General features: G+C 52.3%; 1 protein-coding gene across 1 annotated transcript in view; it reads right to left on the minus strand.

The window, feature by feature from the left end:
* Nucleotides 1-5,481: 5,481 nt before the first annotated feature.
* ST8SIA6 (ST8 alpha-N-acetyl-neuraminide alpha-2,8-sialyltransferase 6) overlaps nucleotides 5,482-26,351 on the minus strand; it is a 102,076-nt gene continuing 81,206 nt past the window's right edge. Inside the window, exons 5-9 of the mRNA XM_077154644.1 lie at nucleotides 16,241-16,385; nucleotides 12,594-12,706; nucleotides 10,154-10,246; nucleotides 6,361-7,785; nucleotides 5,482-6,201 (exon numbers count right to left, since the gene is read on the minus strand). Coding sequence (XP_077010759.1) covers nucleotides 7,275-7,785; nucleotides 10,154-10,246; nucleotides 12,594-12,706; nucleotides 16,241-16,385 — 862 coding nt within the window. The 3' untranslated portion in view covers nucleotides 5,482-6,201; nucleotides 6,361-7,274. The remainder of the gene's footprint in view (nucleotides 6,202-6,360; nucleotides 7,786-10,153; nucleotides 10,247-12,593; nucleotides 12,707-16,240; nucleotides 16,386-26,351) is intronic.

The raw sequence follows: 26,351 nt of genomic DNA on the forward strand, positions 1-26,351 counted from the left end.
TCATCTACATTATACCAGAGCAGTTCTGGCATTTCATCCTCAGGTAATGTCAGCGACCTTTTGATCCATGTTTCAACCAACCATCCAAACAAACTGTTAACACCTTTTCTAACCACTCGAGCTATAACATTGAATGCAGAATCTCTGCTTAGTGAACCCCTATCAATAAATTCAGCCTGATCCAGCCTTATATTTCTCCCACCATTATCCCACACCCTTAAAATCCATTGCCACACATATTCCCCTCTGTCTATATAAATCGGAAAACTCACACAGTTCTTTTGGAGTATAATGTACCTCCTCATGTGTGATACTTTGCACCTCACCTTTAGGGGCCTGTTGGGACTTTAGTCTAGTTATAGGTCTGGAAGAAATGAGGGGTGGTGGGGGTGGGTCATGAAAAGAATTAGAAACATCTTCCCAGCTATTTGCTTCAGGGCATTCATTGCAGTGATTAAACAGGATTAATCACTCTGGGGCTAATCCCTGCTGGTGGAGGTTGGGTGGCCAACTCCTTAAGGCAGACTGGAGGTGGGGCAGCTGTGTCCTCAGGGCAGACTATTACAGGGTTATCTAGAGATGACTCAGCATGACCTAGGGTTACAAGCATGACCCCCGACATCATTAGCCATCCATATGTCACCAACCCATTTTTCAGGGTCCCACTCCTTTCCAATCAGTGCCCTCACTTTAACGGCAGATACCATCCAACATTGAGATTTCAGTTTACGTTGTAAAGTTGCTACTCTAAAAATAAGATTCTGAGTCTGATTTTCAGGGATTTTGACTCTGCAACAGGAAATAAGATTTTCCTTCAGGACACTCACAGAAACATCTGTATCTGTCAGACAGTGCTTAAGCTTCTCGTTTGAAGCCTTTAGCCCATCCCTTTCACTCATTAATGTAAACAGTGTAACAACAACCAGCCAACATCTGTATACTTCCTGTTTCCACAAAACTCCATAAAGGTGTAAAAAAAATTATCCCCTAGAGCCTGACTTCATGCAAGCGAAGCATTAGAAGAATCGAATGGTGATATTTTGACTATCTGTTTGCCAACTCACCAATCCAATGATGGATTGGGAGTGTCATTCTAATTATGGGAACCAGAGTCCTTAGTGCCTTGGCGTCCAGTCAGAGTAGAAAACCATTCATAAAAACCCATTTTTAAGATTCTGTTTCTTAAGAACCACTCTTGGTACCAAGCTGTATTAGCTGGGGTTCTCTAGAGAAACAGCATCAGCAGCTGATATCCATAGATATAAAATTTATAAGTGTCTCATGTAACCGTGGGAACGTAGAGTCCAAGGTCTGTAGGGCAGATTGCAAGGTGGTAACTCAGATGAAGTGTCTGGATGAACTCCACAGGAGAGGCTGACTGCTGAAGCAGGAAGAAGGACTGTCTCTTCTGAATCTTCCTTATAAGCCTTCTGGTGATTAGGTTAAGTATTACCCATTGCAGAAGATACTCCTCTTAGCTGATTACAAACACAATGAACTGTGAATGTAGCTGACATAATCATGATTTAAGTCCACGAAATGTCATCATAGTAACAGACAGGCCAGCACTTGCCTGACCAGATGACCGGGCACCACCACCTGGCCAAGTTGACACACGAACCTGACCATGACAAATACCTTGACTCAGGAAGAGCTGATGGTGCCCAAAACACCTCTGTCAGCTGGGAAGGCACGTGTCTGGTGTGTGCTGGTCCTTCAGCTTCTGGTTTCAAACAACTTCCCCAGGGACATTTTCTGCACATGGCGACCTCTGAGGTGCTCTGTCCATATCTAAGTACCTGATCTCTGTTGGGCACTCCACACATCTCCAAACCTCCTTGTCTCTGTCAGCTCTGAAACAACTGTTCACCAAGAGTCTACATGTGAGGTTTCTTCAAAATGTTTCTACTTTTAAAGGACTCCAGTAAATAATCAAGACCCACCTTGGATGTGGAGTCACATTTCCATGGAAGTAATCTACCCAAAAGGTCAGACCCACAATGAACATGCCACATCAAACCCTACAATATTGAATAAGGATTAAAGAACACGGCTTTTCTGGGGTATACAACAGTTTCAAACTGGTACAAACTCTTCTCTCCACTTTTGTTTTTGATAAAGATTTTTGAATATGCATGTATATATGTATTCATATGTTTTAATGCAAATAAATGGTGTTTTAGCTTGGAATGCAATATGCCAGAAATAGATCAGCTTTTATAAAGAGAATGTATTAAATTATAAGTTTACAATTCTAAGGCCTTAAAAATATCCAAATTAAGGCATCCAGAGAAAGATAACTTGATTCAAGAAAGGCTGATGGTATCTGGAATACTTCTGTCAGCTGGGAAGGCATATGGCTGGCATCTGCTAGTCCTTGACCCTTCTGGTTTCAAACAGCTTTCTCAGGTGTTTTCTTCCTGCATCTCCAAATGTTTCTGCCTGTGTTGGCTCTGAACTTTTTCCAAAATGGTTCCCTCTTAGAGAACTCCAGAAAGATGGATTTGGACCTACCTTGAATGGGTGGAGACACATCTCCATGGAAACAACCTAATCAAAGGGTCCCACCCACAATTGGAGGGTCGCATCTCCATGGAAACAACTTTATAACAATGACTCTACCCACAATTGTTCTGTCACAAGATTGGATTAGGATAAAGAACATGGCTTTTCTGGGGTACACAACAGTTTAAACCAGCACAAATGGCATTGTGCTATTGTTCTCATTTTCCTCTTATACTCTATTATAAGGTTGTCTGCACATCCCGTAAGTTGCTTCTATTGCTGTGTGGTACTTCGCACCACGTGTTATGGATTGAACTGTTTGAGATCTAACGTCTGGTCCCTCCAAGGTCCTATTTGGAAATTCGATCTTTGAACATATTACTTGTTAAGATGAGGCCAAACAGGATTCGAATGGGCCTTAACTGAATATGACAGGCATCGTTATAACAGGTGGACATGGGGACACAGGCAGTGGGAGCGAGAAGACGGCCAAGTGCTGGAGGCAGAGACTGGGCTGGGCCGCAGGCCACCGCCAGCCCTCCCCTGTTCAGCGGGAGCGCTGCCCTGCCACACTTTGGATTGGGCCGTCTGACCGCCAGGCCTGTGAGACAATGCACGCCTATGTTTCAAGCCGCCCAGTCTGTGAGACCATGTTATGCAGCCCCAGGAAAGCAGGACACCAAGGGTCCAGAGCCGCCCGCCCACTCCGCGTGAGATGGACAGTGGACCACCGTCCTGCCAGCACCATGGGGGAAGGTGGTCTGACAGTGAGGACCACGGGCCCCTTTCCCCAAGTGCTCCGACGACTTTCCAAAGGGGCAGAGCCAGTGGGTGCTTCCCACATCCTTGACACGTGGAATTAACCACCTCGTTTCAGCCAACATGATGGATATGGCGCCTCAGTTTGTTTCATTTCTCAGACTACTGCTACGTTTCAGTGTCTTCCTGTTTCCACCAGCCATTCACTCTTCCCTGGGTATCTCGTGTTCTCTTCCACTGCTCACTTTTGGTTTAGGTTTCCAGTCTTTGACGTGTTAATTTACAGTTCCTTGAAATGTCTCTGTTAATGTCTTACCAGCTTTATTCAGTACTAAAAGTTATTCCAGTCCCCAGTCTGTTGACTTTGTTTCAGGTGTCATTCACTCACTAGAACTCCTTTATTTAGATATAGCCATCACCTTCATTTCTTTAACGTAATTAAATACATTTACTTTAGGATTGTGTTTAAGAAGTTCAGTCCTTCATCTAGAGCCCAGACATATTCTCCTATTAGATTTATAGTTCTACCTTTTAATTCACTTTTAATCTACCTGAAGTCCAACTTCACAGATAGTATAATGTAATGATTTATTTTCCTCCATATCATAAGCCAGTGCTCCAATAGTGTCTTTTAAAGAGCTTGTCCTTTCCCCTTTACATCAGCGTATGTCTTTGTCCTGTACCACTCACATTTCTTTTGATAAAAAGCAGAATGTCTTTGGAAGAGTGAAGGCCCAGAGTGAGAAAGGGCAAAAGAAATATCCCTCTGTTCCTCCCGTCCCCCTCAGGAGGCACCAGCCCCCTGACCCTGCAGGACACTGGACACCAGTGACTTCAGGTGGTGGCTTCAATCACGCAGAAAGGAAGAGGCGGACTCAACAGGCCACGTGCCGCCGTGCAGGATGTGAATTTCCGCAGATTTTTACGTGACTGGGAGCAGAGCAATTCCACATCTCACGACATACACAAAGCACTTCGCATGTTTTGATCCTATAACGTATTGTGATTTATCTATACTTATGTGGCAGCTATTTAGGATGTTTGTGGAGCTGTTATCCAAAAGTTTCCCAACTTTTCTAAAACTTCCCACGTTCAGGGAGTGACTCGTGTACTTGGTATACTACTTAACTGGTACATTTGTGGTGAGCAAGGAAAGATCGAGCCCAAAACAGTCCTGACTTACAACTAATTCAGTATTCCGTACATAGAAAAAAATGTCCTCAAAAAATGTCACTGCCTGATTGGCTGAGAGCCCCCATATTTTCTGAGTTGGAGTTTGCATGCAGAATGAGACATTTTCATGAAAGGCATAATCTATTTGCCTTTATCCTTTGTTAGGAGGGGAAAAAACATCAGAGACTCCAAGGACTGGTGTGCACATGCCAGCCCTCCACGGGGCCCCACGCTTGCACAAACACCTGCAACTTGTTTTAAAATCTTGTTGTTCTGTCTCAACCTTGCCCAGTGCCATGGGGCCTCCTGTCAGGGTTTCCCGGGCCACAGGCCACAGGTGCCCCTGGGAGGGAGTCCAAAGCAGACCACGAAGGCGCCTCGTGCCCGCGCTGTTCCCTCCCAGTGCCCAGGACCCGTGGCTGGGAGCAGAGGGGCCGGTGGACCTCGGCAGAGCCCGCACACCCGGAGGCCCCGAGAGCGCCTTGGCAGGACTCGGCCAGCTGCAAAGCCACCCCGTGCAGTCCCAGCATTGCCTTTCGCTTTGACCTTGGTGGAAAATGTGTGACAGTTCACCAACACAGGACAAAAACAACTGTGATTGACGTCTGACGAGTTAAGGGCCAATCGGCTGTATAATCAAAAATCCATGTTGTGTTATATTTTAGAACATTATAAAAATTTTCTGTTTTGGAACAAAAGGACATTATTGGCACAGCACGACAAACCCTCCAGGGACCGTGCTCCACCTGGGTGCACAGGTGTGGTGCAACCCAAACCTTTTCTTCTGCACATGTGAGGAGCGCAGGGTCCCGCCCCGCGGCAGAGACACTCACAGCTGCAGCCCGCCGGGGGTCCCTACCGAAAGCATCTATGGATGTGTATGGGAAACACTTCAGGAAGCTTCAATGTTCTAATCATAGGTAATTTTTATTTTAATAACATATACTTCACACCCATATTGAATATTTAATGATATATTTCAGTATATTATTTTTATTCCTTTTTTTACAATGTCATAAAAAAGAAAAGTTTGTTTCCAGTTGCCATAAAACATTGTGAGGGAAACATTTTACTAAGTATAAGATAGTAGGATGTTTTGATCTATTTTTAGCAACCCATTGCTAGTAATGTGATTGAGATACTATCAGTAGAGTTACCAGATTATTCAAAACTAATTAAATCCTTTAGGAGCGGTACAGCATAACCGCCTGTTCACCACCTCAAAAGGAAAGACAGTAAATAAAATGTTATGTAACAGAAAGCAGTTCTTCCTTTGGAAAGTATTTATAGATGAACCTTTAATTGATTTATGAAGCTAATAGGTTTCAATTTCTATAAAAGAAAAGATAAGAGTGGGAACTAAAGGAACAGCACAATATCGGCTGTAATTAGAGTTGTGCTTCCGCCAAACGAGCCACTGGCAGCGACGCGTCCTCGGGGCGAACAGGCGCGCGACACGGTAACTGGCCGAGAGAAGGACCGGCAAAGGTGGCTCACAGTTGTGTCCCCGTGCGGAGCCGTCTGCTCCCCTCCGCGTCCATCCCCCTCGGGGCGGCCCAGCGGTCATGGGAAAGTGTCCCCGCAGCCACCGGGGCCAGGAGTGCCGGGCCACCTGCGAGAAGCGGCGCTGCGGCGCGCAAGCGAGAGGCGTGGGAGCCGGTGCCAGTGCCTGCCCGGGACTCGATTTCCTGATGCCTGGGTGAGCAGCTTCACTTCCCACGGACGCTGTCGCCTTTCCTGCATGTTTTCACCCCGACAGCCTTCCTGGAAAGCAGTCAGGCTGGTGCCATTCCAGGGCACGGCTGCGCACCGCGACCCCAGCTGCCGAGCCACCCCCACCCCAGCCCCCACCCCAGCGCCCAGCCCCCAGCCCCCGCTGCACCCGGCCTCCGGGGGCATTTCTCGGGGCAGAGCCACGCCCACCTTCAGACGCCCTGTCTGGACGGGTCTGAACCCGCCAGGTCTGCTCGCCGCCCCTCGCCTGGGCGCTTCTCATTTCCTAGGTCTGGTTCAGAAGTCACCCCCCCCCCCCGAGGTGCCCCCGTCTTCTGAATTCTCCTGCCGCTACTCTCCACGCCTCCTCCTCTTGCTTCACCGCGTTTGTGACTGTGACACTCAGGGCCGTGCAAGACGCGCGTTGACCACCCGGGCGCAGGGCGGGTGCCGCGGGGCCGGCTGCGCCTGAGGTTCTCGAACAAGCCGCAGAGCCACCCATGGGAAACAGGCGCCGAGGCTCCTGCCCTTGAAGGAGATGCTGTCAGTGCAAAAAAATGTTTAAGGGTGAGGCGGGAAGCTAATATAAAAGTACAAAAGAGTGGTGGAGAAAAGTGTAGACAAGGGGGGGAAAGAAATGGCCCCAGAGCAGCCCATTGTCACCGCAGCTGCCACCACAGGCGCACGTCACAGGGCAGGTCCTTGTCTCAGAGCTCTCCTGGGTGCCCTCCCCAAGGGGCAAGAAGCACACGAAGGACATTACGGGTGAGACAGCGGCCCCCCAGGGGCGAATCCCCAATCCCTAATCCCATCGGCAGGTCAGTGGCTCTCTTCAGAGAGGGTCTCCAAGGCCGTGCACCATTTAGAAGCAGCCCGGCCAGGGTGAAAACGGCCCTGTGAGTCCTACCGAGGAAAGGTTCCCTCAGTTCCCACCCCTGCCCAAACTCTCCCAGGGATCTCCTGGATGGTCATCCTCATTTCTATGAGGTGGCGCGCAGGGTCCCCATCTCCCAGGGAAGATGATTGGAACAACTGAGCGACTCGGGGGACCAGCTTCGGTCATGCCAAGGCTCGGCTCCTCCCACTGCACCCCGGCACCCCAGCCTCGGCGCCTGCAAACAGCGTCACTCCCGCATCACGCTCGTGTTGCCACCCGAGGCCCTCGCCGCGGCCGCGCCGCATTTGCCAAGCTGCAGCTGGAGAACCCCCTTGACGTGCAGCCGGAGGACCTGGCGGTACTCCTCGGGCATGGCGTGGAAGCCCCGCTTGGGGGGCTGGTTGTCGTAGTAGTGGTGGCTGACCGGGGAGTTCCCCACCGTTTTCGAGAAGGGCCAGAAGCCGTACACGCGCACGTGCTCACACAGCTCCAAGGCCACGCTCGCCACCATCAGGCCCGAGGACAGGCGGTAGGCCGTCACACCGCGCGTCCGCCAGAACCGGGCGAGGCGCCGGAGGTACGTGGGGTGGAAGAAGAGGACCTTCTGCCTGGCGCTGGCCTTCTCCAGGGTCCGGTAGACCTTCAGGGAGGTGCCCGTGTTGGCTCTGAAGGAGAAGGCGGGCAGGAGGAGGAAGGCGTCGCCGTACGCGGCCACGTCCTCCAGGAAGGCTGCCTTCTTCTCCTTCAAGTTTCCGTATCTGCCAAATGCAACAACAACCTCAGTGACGAGCCGTCACAACGATCAGAGTCGTGGCGATGGAAACATGACACTGGACTTATGACCACCACTGGTCAAAAGGGAGCTGTTGACCTTTCTGCGTGCGAAAGAGGCAAAGCGGGTTCAGCGAAACTCATCCCAGCAGGACCCTCACCGCGCCCCAGCCGGGCCCCGGCCCCTCCCCCGAGCCTGTCCTCCCCACCTCTACCTCGCTGCACACACCCGTCCTCCCCACCTCTACCTCGCTGCACACACCCATCCTCCCCACCTCTACCTCGCTGCACACACCCGTCCTCCCCACCTCTACCTCGCTGCACACACCCGTCCTCCCCACCTCTACCTCGTTGCACACACCCGTCCTCCCCACCTCTACCTCGCTGCTCACACCCGTCCTCCCCACCTCTACCTCGCTGCTCACACCCGTCCTCCCCACCTCTACCTCGCTGCTCACACCCGTCCTCCCCACCTCTACCTCGCTGCACACACCCGTCCTCCCCACCTCTACCTCGCTGCTCACACCCGTCCTCCCCACCTCTACCTCGCTGCACACACCCGTCCTCCCCACCTCTACCTCGCTGCACACACCCGTCCTCCCCACCTCTACCTGGCTGCACACACCCGTCCTCCCCACCTCTACCTCGCTGCACACACCCGTCCTCCCCACCTCTACCTCGCTGCACACACCCGTCCTCCCCACCTCTACCTCGCTGCACACACCTGTCCTCCCCACCTCTACCTGGCTGCACACACCTGTACTCCCCACCTCTACCTCGCTGCACACACCTGTCCTCCCCACCTCTACCTTGCTGCTCACACCCGTCTTCCCCACCTCTACCTCGCTGCACACACCCGTCCTCCCCACCTCTACCTCGCTGCTCACACCCGTCTTCCCCACCTCTACCTCGCTGCTCACACCCGTCCTCCCCACCTCTACCTCGCTGCACACACCCGTCCTCCCCACCTCTACCTCGCTGCACACACCCGTCCTCCCCACCTCTACCTCGCTGCACACACCCGTCCTCCCCACCTCTACCTCGCTGCACACACCCGTCTTCCCCACCTCTACCTTGCTGCACACACCTGTCCTCCCCACCTCTACCTCGCTGCTCGACTTCTGCTCATGGGCGGACATTCCTTACACTGTTTCATCTTCCAACTCAGTCATTTTTTCTAAGGTTGCTTTTTGATGCTGAAACACCGTCCAAATTTATAATGATAAAATGTTTTCTCAAACAGCACACCTCAAAATATCTATATCCATTTTTAAGAATTCGTTGGGCTGTACCCTTGTCATTTGTGCTCCTTTTGCAAGTATGTCATAAAGTTTTCTTTAGAAAACTTAAAATATATCTATATGCAAATATGATATATAGGTATACAATAAAATATATCTATAAAATATAGATGTAGGGCGGGCCGCGGTGGCTCAGCGGGCAAGGTGCTTGCCTGCCATGCCGGAGGACCTCGGTTCGATTCCCGGCCCCGGCCCATGTAAAAAACAAACAAACAAACAAAATACAATAAAACAAGAAAGTGTTTAAAGATGTTTCCCTTTCTTCCTTCCTTCCTTCCATCCTTCCTTCCTTCTCTCTGTCTTTCCTTCCCTTCCTCCCTCTCTCTTTAAAAAAAAAAAAAAAAAAAAATATATAGATGTATTTTAAATTCCTCCCTGCATTGTGATATCTTCATATATATGATTTAAATGGAATCTTAGTAAATATACCTGTAAGCACAAAAACTATTTTGTGTGTGTGTGTTGAGAAAGTGAGTTTTAGGGAGGCAGATATGATGTTTTATTATTTCTCAAGAGACTAACTGAAGTAATTATAGGGCCATAGTCAATTCATAACAAAATTAGTCACTTTTGATGAAAACAGTGGAGTGAAACTATGTGTGAAAAGTTTACTAATCAACCTACGTTTCCTAGCAATTACACCTAAGAACCTAAAACACTATAATAATTTGTTTTAGTAACAAGCTGTTTAAAATGAAAACTGCATTTTGCAGGTTCTTCTAGGACTAATTCTGAGGTGTATAAAGAGATTAAGTTGCTTTTTTTTTTAACGGGCTTTCAATGTCAAACTGAATGAAAATTGACGGAAAGTAATTCACTATTGTTGAAGAGAGAGGAGAAAAGTCTACTCCCACCTCACCACCTGCCCTTAGCTCGGTCCTGGGAGCACCACCCCGAGGGAGCAGCACCCCTGAGAGAGCATCCTATCTGAGGGAGTATCCTGCCTGAGGGAGCACCACCCCTGAGGGAGCACCCTGCCTGAGGGAGCACCACCCCGGAGGGGCACTGCCATTGCAGGCGTGGCCGCCTGCTCTCCCGGGCGTGGAGGACTCACCGCAGCATGATGATGCTGGGGTTGACCGTCACCAGGCTGGTCTTGCTGCCCACGTCACGGCCGACGCCCCCCGCCGTCGGGGGCAGGTTGCACCTGGAGCGGGTGGGAACCACTTTCTAAACGCACTCGTGAAAACACAAGCATGCACTCGCATGACCACTGCCCTCAGCCACCTGCCTTCTGGCTGAAGCTGCAGACCACTGACCCCCTCGCAGGACAGTCTTGCAGGGCACAGGACACACCCCTGCAGCATCGACAACTTTATAAGGCCAGAGCCTGAGATGACACCAACACCCCGCCTGGCTGGTGAAGCGTGTATAACCCTTTATCAGCACTGCTGCTTTTACTGGATTGCATTCCCACAGGGCCACCACGGTCATTTACGGATGGAAAATACTGAGGTTTGTGAAGAAGCTACAGAGTCTCCCAGAAGTGAAGACTGCCTACACAAGATACTGAGTCTCCTGATTCTCACGTGGACATCCTTCCCACCAGTTACACCGCTAATAAGTAAAGCCCTGACGTCCCGACAATGATGGCTTCATGGTGATGTTCTCATTCTCCTGTGAGTGCTAATTTGTCATTAAACTGGAAAACAAATTAAGAACTGTAAACTTTAGTAATTTATCTTCCCATCAGAAGGAAGGGCAAGTTGGTTCTGACTCCCTAAGTGCCGCTCACGGAATTTCAAGGGGACCGTTTCTTTAAAGCGATGCACAGAAGGGAGCGTGTGTGGCGCCTTCAGCCTCCGGCAGTTGAGGTGCCGCCTTCTGAAAGGGCACGGAGGTGAAAGGATCCTGCCCCTTCCTTTCCAAAACAAGCAAACCCAGGAAACACGAACTTCCCTGCCCAATGTAAAACATGTCTGAAAATTGTTAAACATGGCACTTGGGGAAAAACAACTCAGTACCATATTCAGCAGGTCACAGAAACGGCCTGATTAGTGGGCTTCTGGGGACATCCCACTTTCTAGAAGAGTCCTGGACACTTGTGAAGCCCGAAGGGCCCTGGGGAAATCCTGGGTGTGTACACAGGCAGCAGCCACGTGGCCCCTTCCTTGCCTGCTTTCGTTCCTTACATACTTAGTTCACAGCCCCCGACCGTTTGAAGTGAAAACAATTATAATAAGCAACTTTCGCAGTTCTGTGGTGGAATTCTTGCCTGACATGCGGGAAACCTGGGTTCAAATCCCAGCCCATCCACCCCACCGCCTGCAGAAGAAAATAACAAACAACTTCCAGATTGTTTTATAAACTCTGAACGTGCGTCACCAAAATAAGTGCCAGCTTAGACATTAAATACATTTTTCTGCTTTTCAGCTTGGATGGTTAATTTCAAAAGGAACTCAACATTCATTAAAATATCTGGCATGAGCAATTACAGATTCTAGAAGCATAATATTTATTTTAGAATTACAAATGAATAGTGCCCATATCTCTATTAGTTTTTAAAATGAAACTTATTGTATTTCCAATATTTGCCCTAAAATAAAATGAAAATGTTTAGGCATACATTTTTTTTAGGCACAAATTTTAAGTCTATATAAAACGTCAATTATAAGGAAAATTACTCATCTACATTATGGCTTTTTCATTCAGTTATTGACCATTTAAACATTAATCATGAAAACCATATTCAATAAGTGTTGGTCTATTGTTCTTCCATTGTTACCTTCAGAGTAAGATTTTAAAATGAGAATAAAGTGAAAGAAAAACAGTCATTGAAAATCTTGTTTCTTTCTAGTTTGCTGAAAAGGGTAGCATTAAGTGGAGAGCGATCACAGGACCTCCTCTAATGGATGAAGGCTGTGCTCCCGAAGCAGGAAGAAACTGATTACTGTTTACTCTTCAAAAAGGTTCATTTCAGAGAAACCGCGCTCAGAGGCCGCCCTCCTTCCCAGCACTTCCTGGAGGAGGCGGGGCTGGGACATGGCCCCTCGGAGGGGCCAGCAGAGTGGCCTGGCTGGCCCTGCTTTTCCCAGCTGACTGGTATGGCGGCAGAAAAGTTTAAGACTAGAATTTGGAAGCTGTGCCAGATTTTCCTGGTTCTGAGACAGAAACGGCTGTAAAATGCCAAGACCAGCATTTTCCCAAGTATCGTCTCAGAACAAAACTTGATTGAAATGCTCTGTAGAAAACGGGTTACATGGCCGGGCGAGCCCCGCAGTGTGGCTCGGCAGGTCTTCCAAGGCACCCAAAGGCCCTGACAAGGCCTGCAGAGCAGACTCCCCTTCCGCCTCATTCCCCCCAAAGTTTCCTGAAAGACCTGGCCGTTGCCTACTTTTCTCTGGCTGGTGCCAACATTCTGAGAAACTTGTGATCCGCATCACCTGCCAGGAAAGGCCGCCCCGCAATTTGTACAATTGAGCGACGGGGTTAAGAGCCAGTGTCTACACGGGGTCTCCGTACCCCTCCTCGAGAGCACGAGCCCCAGGCCTTACCTGAAGACGAAGTCGGCAGTGTCGATCTCCGCCCCGCAGAGGGACGCGTTGAGGATTCCCGCGTTCCCTACCACGGCGCAGCGGCGCAGCGGGCGGGGCCCGAACGGCTGGACCTGCGGGGAGGGGCAGGGCCCCCAGTCACGGCCTCGCGGCAGCCTGGCCCCCCCACCGAGGCGGGGCGCGGGGCGTGGGGCCGGCGGACTGCAAAGAAGTCGTCACGGAACCCTCTCGGGAGGCTCACATCGTGCGATACAGAGCATGATGCAGATGCAGCACATAACATAAAATAATGACATTTTGCACCAGATAGTTAAGCAAATAAAGTGGGAGCGGTAACACCCCCCAGGGTGCCTCTCCAGGAAGCAGGAATTTTCAGCCAGGGAGAAGACAACTGGAAAGCAGCAGTGACCCGCTCTTCATTCTGCACAGGTTTTCTGTGGACAAGCCAGCTACTTCAAATCAACGTCCAGGCTTGTCCGTTTTCTGGACAGCACCTGCCCAGCCCGGGCTGGAAACTCGCTGTTCTGTCCCGTGGGGTCAGGTCCCGAGGGAGACAGCCCGGGCCCCGCCCAGCCCTATCGGCCCCCAGGGCTGGTTCTGCCCCCACAGCTGCCAGGGTCTTCCCGGGCTCAGGGCCCTCAACTGCTCCTCCTTCTCTCCAGCCCCGACGGCTGGGGGCTCGGGAGTGCTGAGTGCACTGGCCACCTGGACCACCCAGTGTGCAGGGCGGCTGGGGGCGGGCGCATGGCTGCGGGGGCCTGACACCTGCCCTGGCCGAAGAGCTCTCCGGGGCAGGGCCTGAGCGGCCACAGAGCCCCGAGTGGCCACAGCTGCCACCCCGCCCGTGCTCCCTGCGTGGCTGCTTGTTCCCCCAAGTAGGGCTGTGCACAGCTCGTCCAGGCTGGACGCCTGCAGTCCACGCTGCCCCGGGCCCTCCCGCACCACCCCGGCCCCTCCCCGCATGTCTCCCTCCCCGCACCCGCGTGGCCTGCAGAGCGCCTGCCTCTTCGCGTCCGTGTCCCAGGCACCTCACGCTAGCCCGGGTCCAACTTCTAGCTCAAGAGGCGTTTGCTAAGCGGTTCTGAGAATAAATCTGAATTTATCGATAGAGAGGAATGAGAAATGCAGATGTGTTCTTTCTGGAAGAGTAGAAGTGATCTCGGAGGGAAACATCTCTCAGACTGAGCCCCCAACGAGGAAGAATTCCTCAGGTTTCGTGGCCCCCGGGAGGCCAGGCCCACACTCTGGATCTCGGCGCTGGGGTGAACCTTCTAGGAGAGCGGGTGCAGCGCTCACCGCCTCTCTGCAGTGAGAATCAGCTTCACTGTGTCCTCCTCAAGTCCCTTAGCAACGTCAGAGGACGGAGTTTTGAGGATCAGTGTAAATCTGAAATGGCAGGTCTCCCAGTGTGTGCTTCATTCCTTCTGGGGTACCCAGTACCCGCCACCCCCTCAGGTGTGCCCAGAGCAGGGCAGCCGAGCCGACATCACTCACCGCAAGGACGTGGGGGGGCCCTGGGCGTGTGTGTGTGTGTGTGTGTGTGTGTGCATGTGTGTGAGGCCCTGGGCGTGTGTGTGTGTGTGTGTGCATGTGTGTGAGGCCCTGGGCGTGAGTGTGTGCCTGTGTGAGTGTGTGTGTGTGAGGCCCTGGGCGTGTGTGTGTGTATGTGTGTGCATGTGTGTATGTGTGAGGCCCTGGGCGTGTGTGTGTGTGTGTGTGTGCATGTGTGTGAGGCCCTGGGTGTGTGTGTGTGTGTGTGTGCATGTGTGTGAGGCCCTGGGCGTGAGTGTGTGTGTGTGCATGTGTGAGGCCCTGGGCGTGAGTGTGTGTGTGTGTGAGTGTGTGTGTGAGGCCCTGGGCGTGTGTGTGTATGTGTGTGTGTGCATGTGTGTGAGGCCCTGGACGTGAGTGTGTGCGTGTGTGAGTGTGTGTGTGAGGCCCTGGGCGTGTGTGTGTATGTGTGTGTGTGCATGTGTGTGAGGCCCTGGGCGTGAGTGTGTGCGTGTGTGAGTGTGTGTGTGTGTGCATGTGTGTGAGGCCCTGGGCGTGTGTGCGTGTGTGAGTGTGTGTGTGTGTGCATGTGTGAGGCCCTGGGCGTGAGTGTGTGCGTGTGTGAGTGTGTGTGTGCGCGCGTGTGTGTGAGGCCCTGGGCGTGTGTGCGTGTGTGAGTGTGTGTGTGTGTGTGCGTGTGAGGCCCTGGGCGTGAGTGTGTGAGTGTGTGTGTGTGTGTGTGCGTGTGTGTGAGGCCCTGGGCGTGTGTGCATGTGTGAGTGTGTGTGTGTGAGGCCCTGGGGGCTGAGGCTCTGGGGGGGACAGCGTACATGTGCCCCAGGCAGGGGCTGGTCAGCCAGCGTCCATGGAGCGTCTCGCGAGGGCACTTGTGAGAATGCCTGTCCCACTTTCTTTCAGAAAATGTTCAGTATTGTTTTTTCTATCATTTTCTTTTTCCTTTTCATTCTCACCAAATTCTTCTACCTCTGCTTTGTTTGCCATAAAAATATATTGGGACAGCTTACATGACAGACAATAAATCAGCTCAAAGAAATCAAAGGTTCAACCAAAGAGAATTATATTATAAGAACCTAACATCCTGCCATTAGTCAATTTCATGTATGAAGTGACCTCACTAATGGAGAAAACAGTTAAGTACTGAGTGAAAAGGCCATTCCAGCGTGCTGACACCGGGAACTGTGCATGCAGGGGACTAAATGTCTTATTATTGTTTTCTTCTAATTAGATTGTCTTATGACCAGCATGTTTACTTTGTAATAGGAAAAATATAAATGAAACAAAAATGGTTGAAAACTTGTGGTTGGGTATATTTTTCCACGTGACTTTTCTAGTTTCTGTTAAGTCAATTATGTTGACCTTCTTATTTGTATATTTTCTCATTTTTTTTGTACAAAATGTGATTAAATGCTATTTTTCATTGTTCTGACCAATCATCCAATGATGAATATTCAGGTTGTTCCAACTTTTTCATATTACTAGTAGAGCATGGCAGAATCGCTGGCTAAGACTAACCTAAAAGGAAGAAAAATCATTAAAAAGGCCCCAAATTCTAAAATTTAGAATGAATGCATGCAAAACAAACACTCAAGGCTCTCAAAGCATGGGCACTGAAAAGCCAAAGGTTGGGGTTAGATTATTTCTTTTCAAAGAAAGCATCTCCCATCTGGTTCCGTGTCCACTACTCGACTTGGCCGTAACCACTGACCAAGTGGGATTCCATTTGAAAGATGCCGAGTGTGGAGGTTTATGGGCCCTGGGGCATTGTGACCGATTCCCCCGTTCAGCTTGGCGTGAAGGTCACACCTGTCTCATGGTGTCAGGTGTGGTTATGCCACATCAGTCACTTGTTTCTTCCTTTAACACGTGCACACTTGGTGCACGCCAGCCCCGGAAGCTTCTGGAAGCATGACCTACATCAGCAAGGACTCCAGAGAGAACCCTGCCTGACGGAGTGGAGTTATTCTCCACAATTCCCAAGTCCTTTGTGGAGGACTTGAGCAGGAGGAAAACGGACAAGTGACAAATCCCATTTCAGGGCCAGGGGGCTTGTTCTGTCCCGCAGCCAGGTCACAGGGCGGGCACCCCCTCCCGCAGGGACAGAGCCCCGCTCGCCTCCCGTGCCGGCCCGCACTCACCCCGGGCAGCATGCCAAAGATGCTCTCTCCCACCTGGACGCCCCTCCTGGTCTCCACCTCATAGCTCAGGTTCGTCCCCACAGGAGTGTTGTCGCGGGAGACGACAGCGTTGTGCGCAGCGTCACAGCAGGATGCCAGCTCTGCCCTGCAGAAACCACAGACAGGGGCCCCGTGGGCGCGGCCGGGACGGCGAGGCACCCACCTGGGTGATGTGTCCAGGGCCCCAAGTTCTGAGGGTCTGGGACAGGGGAGGGTGACTCCATGCAGAGAACGGCAAACACCCATGTGCCGGGGGTGGGGCTGGGGGACTCGCACCCATGGAAAAGGACTCATCGGAGACAGCTGGCAGTATAAAAACTTACCTTGATGATTGTTTGAGCATCAAATGAAAAAATAACATAATATATTGCACATTATTAATTACAGAACTAATTACAAAGTGTTTTCAGTAATCACCAAAGCAATATGTAGCAGCATTTTATGGGAACAGTCCAATGAAAAGAAAAATCATTTAATATGGTGAGTTTTTAAGTGTCACAATTTAAGTTGCTATTCCATACAGATTGCCCAGAAAAATGTAATTTAGTAGCAAGCTATATTTCAAAACTCTAACAGAGGCGCGAGGAGTCACAGCTGGGCACAGACCCAGGCAGCCCCGGGCAGGGCTCGCTGCAGCCTCCGGGGAGGTGGGGGGGATACTCGGAAACTGGCTTGTTTGGGTCCTTCTCCCAGGACGAAGACTCCACCCTTCCAGGGCTTACTCAACCTTGAAGCCAAGAGATTCTTCTGCACAGCTGAGCCGTATCTCAATGCAAACCTATTTTCCTTGGGAGTTTTTCATAGCCTCTCCTCTTAGCCACCCTCACGCAGTGAGCACAGCCATTGAGTCACGCTTTGCCCTTCCATCCTGCACTCAGAGAATTTCCTTCACTCTCTCAGGCCTTCCCCCGCATCCTTCGGCCGTCTTTGCATATTTCTTCACATTGCAAGAAAACGTGCATCACCCCTGTGCCAGCCGGGGCTGGGTGGACGGTGGCCCAGGCAGGTACCCCGCGGTGTCAGGGCCCCGCAGCCACCACCACCACCACCCCAGGCCATGTGTCCCGGCCGGTCTTGGGCCCGAAGGGTCACTCTGGGAATCTTCCCACGGACCCGCGGCCTGAAAACCAGGCATCCACACGGGCATGGCCGCCTGGCAGCGTCCAGATCTTCGTCCCAGACCTCGGGAACGCCGGCGGGCTGATGTCCCAAAGCCGGGTGTTCCCGCCACGTGGGCCGCGGTGAGCTTCCCCGTCAAGCCCTCCAACCGCCTTAACCGAGCTCCGTCACCTCCCCCCACTTCGTTCTGCGCTTCAGAACCAACCGTTTCTAGAAGGGAGTTCAGCGAGAGGAACTGTGTAGCCAAAAATATGATAGCAAGTAGTTGTGAATTGTAAATTGAATGTGATGGCGATTCATGTAACACGATTGCAGACTCAGAAACCCTTATGTGTTCATATATGTATATTTTCTTTCTTTAACAGAGAAGTTATAGATTTACAGATTTTAAATGTCTCATCCAACATTCTGAGAAGAGGCAACGTAATGAATAAATTCTCCTTTACCTTTGACAAATAACTTAATTTCTCTAAGGACATTCAATACTTAAAAGAATATTACATCACTGAAAAAAACAAACCAGGGTACCCTTTGTGCTTTTAGAAATATTAGATTTTCTGAAGTCATAATCTTATTTTATTACAATCTTTTTTTAAAAGTCGGAAGAACTGTACAATGAGCAGCTGAGGGATCACCAGGTGGATTCTACTATTAAATCTCCAGTGAATCTGCATCACGGCACACGTGCCCATCACCCACTTTGGCTGTTGTTGCAATTCAAAGCTGTCCCCATCAGAACACTTCGTGCCAAAACCTTTCAGCCTTTCAGAGAAACCGAACCGACAGGAGAGATATATATGCAATGTAATATATGATGCAAATATTATGAGATTTATTGTAGGACTTGGCTCACACGATTGTGCCTACCTCCCTGAGAGGCGGCCGCTGTCCCAATGACCTCTACCGCATGTCAGAGTTGTGTCCTCTAGAATCCTTAGCAGAAGCATGCAGAATGGCTGCTCTTTATGCAGCACAAACGCCTTGCAGTATCAGCGTTTCCCCTTTTCACTGGTGGAGCAGTATGCCTTCTCATGGATGCACGGGGTTAGCTTGAACATGCTGTTTTAAGAGGTCACTACCAAAAATCGAAGTTACACAGAGACGCACGCAGAAGGCTCCCAGGTAATGTCTCAGAACAACCATCCGAAGCGTCATTTCTGAGACCTGCCATTCGGCACAGGTGCTCAGGACGCCGGAAGCTCTACCTCAGTGGCAGATCAGAGATGCAAGCCCCTCCTTGTTTCCCAGCTCGTCTAGGTGGAAAAGCCTCTGCAGCCAGGATGGGTATAGAGCTGAGCTACTCAGAACAGAACAAGACAACACTGAATTTCCATCTCAGCGGCTTCACTTCCCGTACCCCCAGGCAGGAGCCATGCTGGCACTTAGGGACCCTGAAGTCAGTGCACAGCTCATGACTACAGCTTATAGCTCAGAGCTCACAGCTAGGCTATTAGCACAGCTCTCCGCTCACAGCTCACAACACATAGCACATAGCTCACAGCTCACAGGCATGGTAGTTTGTCCACTCACGTGAGAAGGGCTGGAGACCACAGGAAGCACACAATGGCCCCAAGGCCTGATCACCCACCCATAAGGCGGTTTCGCCGCCCACACCCAGGAAGGCTTCCCATGCAGGCTAGCACACGGTGCGACTCTCCAGGGCACTTTCCCACACCTGAGCTCGTCTGACTCCCACCATGGGCAGGGGAGGTAGGATCAGTCTTATTCCCATTTTGGAGACGAGAAGCAGGGTTGAGGGAGGTCAGGTGGCGTGGCGTGCGCAGGTGGTACGCCCAGCCCCAGGGCCACTGGCTGGTCAGTCCTGCAGGTCACGCAGCGGTGCGTGGTGACCGGGCCGCTTCCTGCAGGGTGCCCTCCGTGACTGCAACTCCTCCCTGGACCCGGGCAGTCCCTCGTGGCCTGGTCAGTGGCAATGCAGCAGAAGTCCTCTCGGCCTTCCAAAGTGGTCCCAGGAAGCATGCCACTTTGCCTGGGCCTCCTGCTCTTGGCTCACACCTGCGGGAACCCACCTCCACCTGGGAGAAGCTTGGGTCACCGCCAAGGCTGCCGGAAGGCGTGTGGTGGCAGCCCCAGCAGAGCTCCCGCAAAGAGCCGCGTGCTGCCAGCTGTGCACACGCACTGGGGTGTGTGTTCCAGCTGGGCCCTTGGAGGACGCTGCTCTGGTCCCCAGGACGGCAGCCCCAGGGAGGGCCTGAGAGCCGCCTGGCTTAGCCCAGCTGGCCCTGGGCCCCGAGGATGTGGGTCCCCTGCTTCAAGGCTTCAAGCTTTGGGGTGGCTTCTTACACAGCCATGGACAAATGAGGCCACAGGCAAAGGGACACCAGTGGCCCAGGGTCAGAGAAAAGTCATCGATGTGGATGCATTTCGGAGGTGAACTGCTGATGCATGGTGACTGATGAGAAACAACAAAGCGTGGGGGACCAGAGAGCATGTGTGGTCAGAGTAGGCAGCTGGGGGCGCAGTGGCCTCCCAACACGGAGCGGATTCCGGCCTCCCAACATGGAGCGGATACTACCGCGTCCTGACATGGAACAGTCCCAGCACGGAGCGGATTCCGGCCTCCCGACACAGAGTGGATACTACAGCGTCCTGACATGGAACAGTCTGACACGGAGCGGATTCCGGCCTCCCGACACAGAGTGGATACTACAGCGTCCTGACATGGAACAGTCTGACACGGAGCGGCCCCCCCAACACCTGCGAGGAGAACTGGGCAGGGGTCTTTCCCAAGACAGGTGGGCCTGGCAGGGCTCCAGCTCATGCTGACACTGAAGTGCAATGGGCCACGGCACAGTGGAGCTGGGCGCAGAGGAAGGAAAGCAGCAGGGCTGGCTTTGGGAGCAGCCGCGGCCCCTGGCCAGCTGTCCAGGCCTGAGCGAGCACTGCCCGGCCCGTGGAGGCTCCCCACAGGGCCCCACGTGTGCCTGCCCTTGGGGTTTTAACTGTTAACTCAGAGGCAGTGCACGTTACATAACCAAGTTCTAAACACACAAAACCATCTGCTAAGTAGGTGCTAAGATTCCTGAATATATTTTAGTGTGCAGACGAGAAGAGCCAGGTCACTCCACTCTTGTCCATTTTGTGAAGACAATGTAAGGAAGTCACTTACCCCAAAGCTTTGCTGACAGTTTATACTTTAACTTAGATATTTTGTAGGGGAAGAAAAGGGAGGAGCAAGAATTTTTTCTTTTGCAGACATTGTCCAGCAATGTTTTTGAGATCCTGAGTCCACAGCCCAGATCCCACAAGAACAAAGTTGTGCAGTACTGACCATGTCCGGGACGTGTGGCTATGCCACCTCCTCTGATAACAGCCTCACCAGCACACGGACACTACCTTAGCATACTGTACTGGTGTGTTTAGCTGCTGGAATGCGATATATCAGAAACGGAATGGCTTTTATAAATGGGATTTATTATGTTACAAGTTTACAATTCTAAGGCCCTGAAAATGTCCAGATTAAGGCACAAGAGGTGACCTTCTCTCAAGAAAGGCTGATGCTGTCCAGAAAACTTCTGTCAGCTGGGAAGGCACATAGCTGGCATCTGCTGGTCCCTGTTCCTGGTTCTGTTGCTTCCAGCTTCTGATGCCAGTGGTTTCCTCTCTAAGCATCTGTGGCCTTCACTTAGCTCCTCCAGGACACAACTCTGGGTTCTGGCTCGTCAGCATCTCATGGGAAGGCACATGGCGACGTCTGCTGGGTTCTGCCTGCGTCTAGGCATCTGCTCTCTCTGTCGACACTCCAGGCATCTCCAAACGTCCAAGTCTCTGTCAGCTCTGAAGTAACTCTTTTCTTTTTCCGGTTTCCCCAAAATGTTTTCCCTTTTAAAGAATTCCGGTAAGCTAAACAAGACTCACCTTGCATGGGTGGAGTCACATCTCCATCTAATCAAAAGTTCACACTCACAATTGGGTGTGTTGCAGCTCCATGGAGATAATCTAATCAGAAGTTTCACTCCACAGTATTGAATCAGAATTGACGAAATGGCTGCCCCCATATACTAGGTCAGGATTAAAACACAGTTTTTAGGGTACACGATAGGGCCCACAGGCCAAGCACAGCTTGTGCTTCGCTGAAAACCTGTGTGCACGTGTCCCTGGGCTGTGTCTGCACTGTGGGCAGTGCCTGTGCCCCACCAGGGAGGGACAGGCAGGGGCACTCCTGCTCGGGGCCCAGTCTCCGCCCTCCACATACCCTGGGAACCCCACGGCGGCTCTCGTCTTGGCGGCCCAGGGTGAAGCCCACAGCTCACTGCTGCCCTCACTGTCTTCTGCCCCAAACCCCATCCCAGGTCGGGCACCATGCACTGGCCTGCCTGCCCCAGCCTCTGGCTCCTTCCAGGTCCCGGCTTTCAGCTCTGCCCAGCCAGACCCGAGCCAGGAACTGCCCAGGGCCACCCGGGGCCACCACTGTGCAGGCCCAGTCTACCTGGGGAGGGGCGAATGGGGGGCTGTGCAGCCGTGTTCCCTGCCACAGGCAGGATGGCCAACGACCAAGAAGATCAGCCCATCCACGCCGCCAAGCGTGGGCTGACCCACTGCCCTGAAGGCACACGTGCCACAGGCGCTCTGGACGCCAGACCTTGGCTACGGGAGACAACGCGGGGGTCTGTGATCTGGAAGGTCGACGCGTAAGGCTTTCTGCTCTGGTGACTTGTTTTCCATCTTGAAAAGATCAAAGAACCTTCAAAGAATAAACCAGCGGCAAGCGTGGATCCTTACCACACGCAAGGTAGAACCCACGTAAAACATCACGGGAGCCAAACTAGGGCTCCCAGTATCGGCTGCTCTCCCCAGGCAGGGCTGGAGCTGAGACATTATTGCAACTGCAGTGGCATGGCATGTGCTTTACCCCAGGTGCCAGGGCTGAGCCCCTTCGTAAAATGCCAATTGTAAGCTAGCAAAATGACAGCAAACTGAAAACAATAAGAATGGTTCTCATGTGTCGGCACTTCGCCATGCAGCAGACCCAACGAGCATCCTGCATCTTGAATACTGATGAGAAGTCTCAGAGGCAGGCATCCCCCATCGCGCCGAGGACGAGTCAGTGACCAGCTGCCCAAGGCCTCCTGCCAGAGTAGAAGGTGCCTTTCAGATATTCCAGGCAGAGCCGAGCTTCTCAGCGGAGACCTAATTTGAAATAAATTTATTTATTTATTTTGCATGGGCAGGCACCAGGAATTGAACCCAGGTCTCCAGCATGGCAGGCGAGAACTCTGCCTGCTGAGGCACCGCATTAGTTAGGGTTCTCTAGAGAAACAGAATCAACAGGGAACACTCACAAATATAAAATTTATAAAAGTGTCTCATGTGACCATGGGAATGCACAGTCCAAAATCCGCAGGGCAGACTGAAGCCAACGACTCCGATGGGGGGTCTGGACGAACTCCACAGGAGAGGCTCACCAGCTAAAGCAGAAAGAGAGAGGCTGTCTCTTCTGAATCCTCCATAAAAGGCTTCCAGTGATTAGATTGAGCATCATCATTGTTAGAAGACACTCCCCTTGGCTGATTACAAATGGAATCAGCTGTGGATGCAGCTGACATGATCATGATTTAATTCTATGAAATGTCCTCATCGTAACAGACAGGCCAGTGCTTGCCCAACATGACAGACACCACCACCTGGCCAAGTTGACACGTGAACCTGACCATGACAGCCACTGTAGCCCTTGAAATAAATTCAAAGACTAGGATGGCAAACAAGAAAGTTCTAAAATTTATTCCTGGAGGAAGCCAACCCACCACTGAGCCTGTGAGCCTACCTGCAGATGCCTGGCTGTACTTTCCAATCCCTCTTTCCTAAACTTAGCCAGGTCTCCCCTTCAGAACCATCTCCTGTGAAAGTATTTGCCAATCATTATGTCCACTGTAAACTGCGTGGATCGCAGCTTAAACAAGCGGATGAGCTAAGTGATCCCTTTCGCTTAGGGTCAGCCGTAGCGCGCTGCTCCAGGTGGGGGGAGAGGGGACAGGGGACGGCGCTCAGGGCCTCGAGCCAGGGGCAGGCGAGCAGGAGGCGCGGCCCGCGCAGGGACGAGGGAGCAGCCCACGTCGGGAGAATCTGGACCAGCCGAGGGGAGCCGAGGGAAGCCACAGCCACGGGCGGGATCCAGGTCTTCCCTCGCTGCGGGGAGCGGGGGCAGGGGCCGGCAAACTGGGTGGGGCAGGAATGGGGGGGTTGCACGGTTCAGATGGCCTTAAAGCCGCGCCCCCCCGGCCGCCGTGGGAAGTCGTGGTGAGAGGGAGCAGGTTGTTCCCTGAGCCCGGGACACGGTCAGGGCAGCGGCCCGGGGAGGTGGGCGGGTCCCGCGGGAGCCACCAGCCGCAGAGGCCTGAGCAGGGCGACCCGGCCGCCGCGCTGGGCGAGCGAGAGATCCAGGAGGAAGGAGCTGCCACGGACACGGGAAGGTCCCGAAACCCAGCACAGACTCCTCCGAGGAAAGCGGAACGCTCTGTGGTTTCCAAACCCTGGAAGAGGCGCGCGGTAGAGCGGGGTGCGGTGGGACCCCGCGGCAGGGCCCCGCAGACGGGGCAGGGGGGGGGGAAGGCAGCGAGGGGGCGGGGCGGGGCCGGGCTGTGGGGGCGCGGGCGGAGGTGGGGGGAAACCGCAGGGCTGCTGGGCTTGGCTGGTGCCGAGGAGCCTTTGAGTGTGTAAGAATCAGAGTGAAAAATAAAACCACGACAGCGTGCCAAATGCTGCGGCTTATAACAGACTGGCTCTCGATGGGCACGTTTCACACGCCAGGACACCAGCACTCTGTGTTGTTAGGAGAACAGGGCCCTGAGATCTGCAGCGAGCCCCATTCTGGCCCCAGCAGATCAGAAGAATTACGGCTTTGCTAGGCCCAGCACCTTCCTGCAGCACACTGGCCCAAATGAAGCCAGCCCGGCCACCCTGAACTGGCCCTGTTCTGGGTTTGTGTGACCCCAGGCTGGTGCCATGCCCTAGGACGGCATGAAGATGCTGACCACTGTCCCATCTGGCTCGTCCATGGCCGTCCCCAGGCCAGCCTCCAGACCCCCGGCTCTCTCATGAGGTGCAGAGGGCAGGACGGCCTGGATGCGTCACACCAGAGTCAGACTTGGAGCTGGTCGCAGGGACCGAGTGAGATCCCGAAGGGCAGGCAGCATCCGGAGGCGTCAGGGCTCAGATGACAGCAACTGCGGATACCCCCGCCATGTGCCCCTCTCCCCAGCACCTCCCAGCACCCCGTGCCCCTCCTGCCCCCCATCCCTCCTGTCCAAGCCTTCAATGCAAGTACTCTGGCCTTTGCCTCAGGATGAGGGAACAGGGCCCCATGCTGCCCCCCATGCTGAGAGCCGAGGATCCAACTGCAGCCCCTGTGGGTGGTGTCAGCACGCCTCCCTGTAGCCCCTCACCTTACACAAGGGGACACAGCAGCAGATCTCCTGCAGAGCCTGTAGCCCAGCACTGGTGGAGCCAAGGCTGTACCCCAAATTCCTGGCGCCTTGTCTACTGGCTCCTTTGAGGCGCTCAGGGTCATGCTTTCCTCCTTTAGGCTACTTCCTCTCACCTTCGAACCCCTGCAATTTTCTCCAGTCTCTCCAAAGAAATGTAACAGTACACCCACATAATAATAAAACTTCCCCACTGGCTAATATTGGAGATGTGTGAGCACTGACTTCACACTTTATAAAATAGTAGGTCTAAATAATGACCAAATATGTTGTCTGGATTTGCAAAGGCTGTTAAAATCAGTCTGCCCAAGGGGACCAAACAGCAGCAGGGGGCAGGAGCAGAGCTCCACAAGGCCAATAAACATGCGAATTGAAAGGAAAGGAGAATGAGAAGCAAGGAGGAGGAGTACGCTGCCTGGAGGGAGGAGGGGGATGGAGGGGCTGAGGCTTTGCGAAAACTGTGTCCTCCTGAGGCCGGCTAACGTGTAAGATGGGGGAGGACCCACCCCTCCCGACCGCAGAACTTACACCAAAGTACAGTATCAAGGCTGCCGGGCACTGCATAAGGACAGACAGACAGACACACCACTGGGAAAGAACTGAGAGCCCAGAAATGCACCCTCCATCTGTGGTCAATTGACTCTCCACAAGGCTGCGAAATTCACTGGAGAAAGAACAGTCTCTTCAACCGTGACGCAGGGACCACGGGTATCCATGGAGGCATGAAGGGGGTCTCCCCACACCAAACCCCCGGTTAGTTCAAGGTGGGTCACAGACCTACACCTGAGAGATACAAATGTATGAAGTAACTGTGTAACTCAGCAATGAAAAGAAAATAACCCAAATTTAAAATGGGCGAAGGATCTGAATAGACAGCTCTCTAAATAGCCAAGAAGCAATCGAAAGGTCTCAACTTCATTAGTCATTAGAGAAATGCAAACCCTAACCCTAACCTCACCCCTGCTGGGATAGTCAAAAAGGACAGACAAGAACAAGTGCTGGCAAGGAGGTTGAGCAGTTAGTCCCCTCATGCAGTGCTGGTGGGGATATAAAATTGTACAGCTGCTTTGGAAAACAGTTGGTGGTTCTTCAAAACGTTAAACCCGGAGTCACCACCTCCCCAGCCATTCCACTTCCAGCATACGCCCAAGTGAAGTGAAAACTTGTTCACATGAAAACATCAATGTCCATAACAGGATTATTCATAATAACTGAAAAGTGGAAAGAAGGCAAATTCTGTTGATGGATGGATGGATAAATGAAATCTGGCACGTCCATCACACAATGGAGTATTGATCAGCAATCGAAAGGAATCAAGTCTTGCCCCTGCTGCAGTGTGAAAGAGCAGTGCAAACAGGGTACTTCGGGAAGCAGCCATCCACACAAAGCCCCGTGACATGGTTCCCTTTACAAGAGATGACCAGAAGATGCGAATCCGCAGAGACAGAAGGAGGACTACTGGTTGTCAGAGGCTTGGGAGAGGGAGGATGGTGCCACAGTGGGGAGTGCTC

The sequence above is a fragment of the Tamandua tetradactyla genome, chromosome 1 (genome assembly GCF_023851605.1).
Source record: "Tamandua tetradactyla isolate mTamTet1 chromosome 1, mTamTet1.pri, whole genome shotgun sequence".
Lineage (NCBI taxonomy): Eukaryota > Metazoa > Chordata > Mammalia > Pilosa > Myrmecophagidae > Tamandua > Tamandua tetradactyla.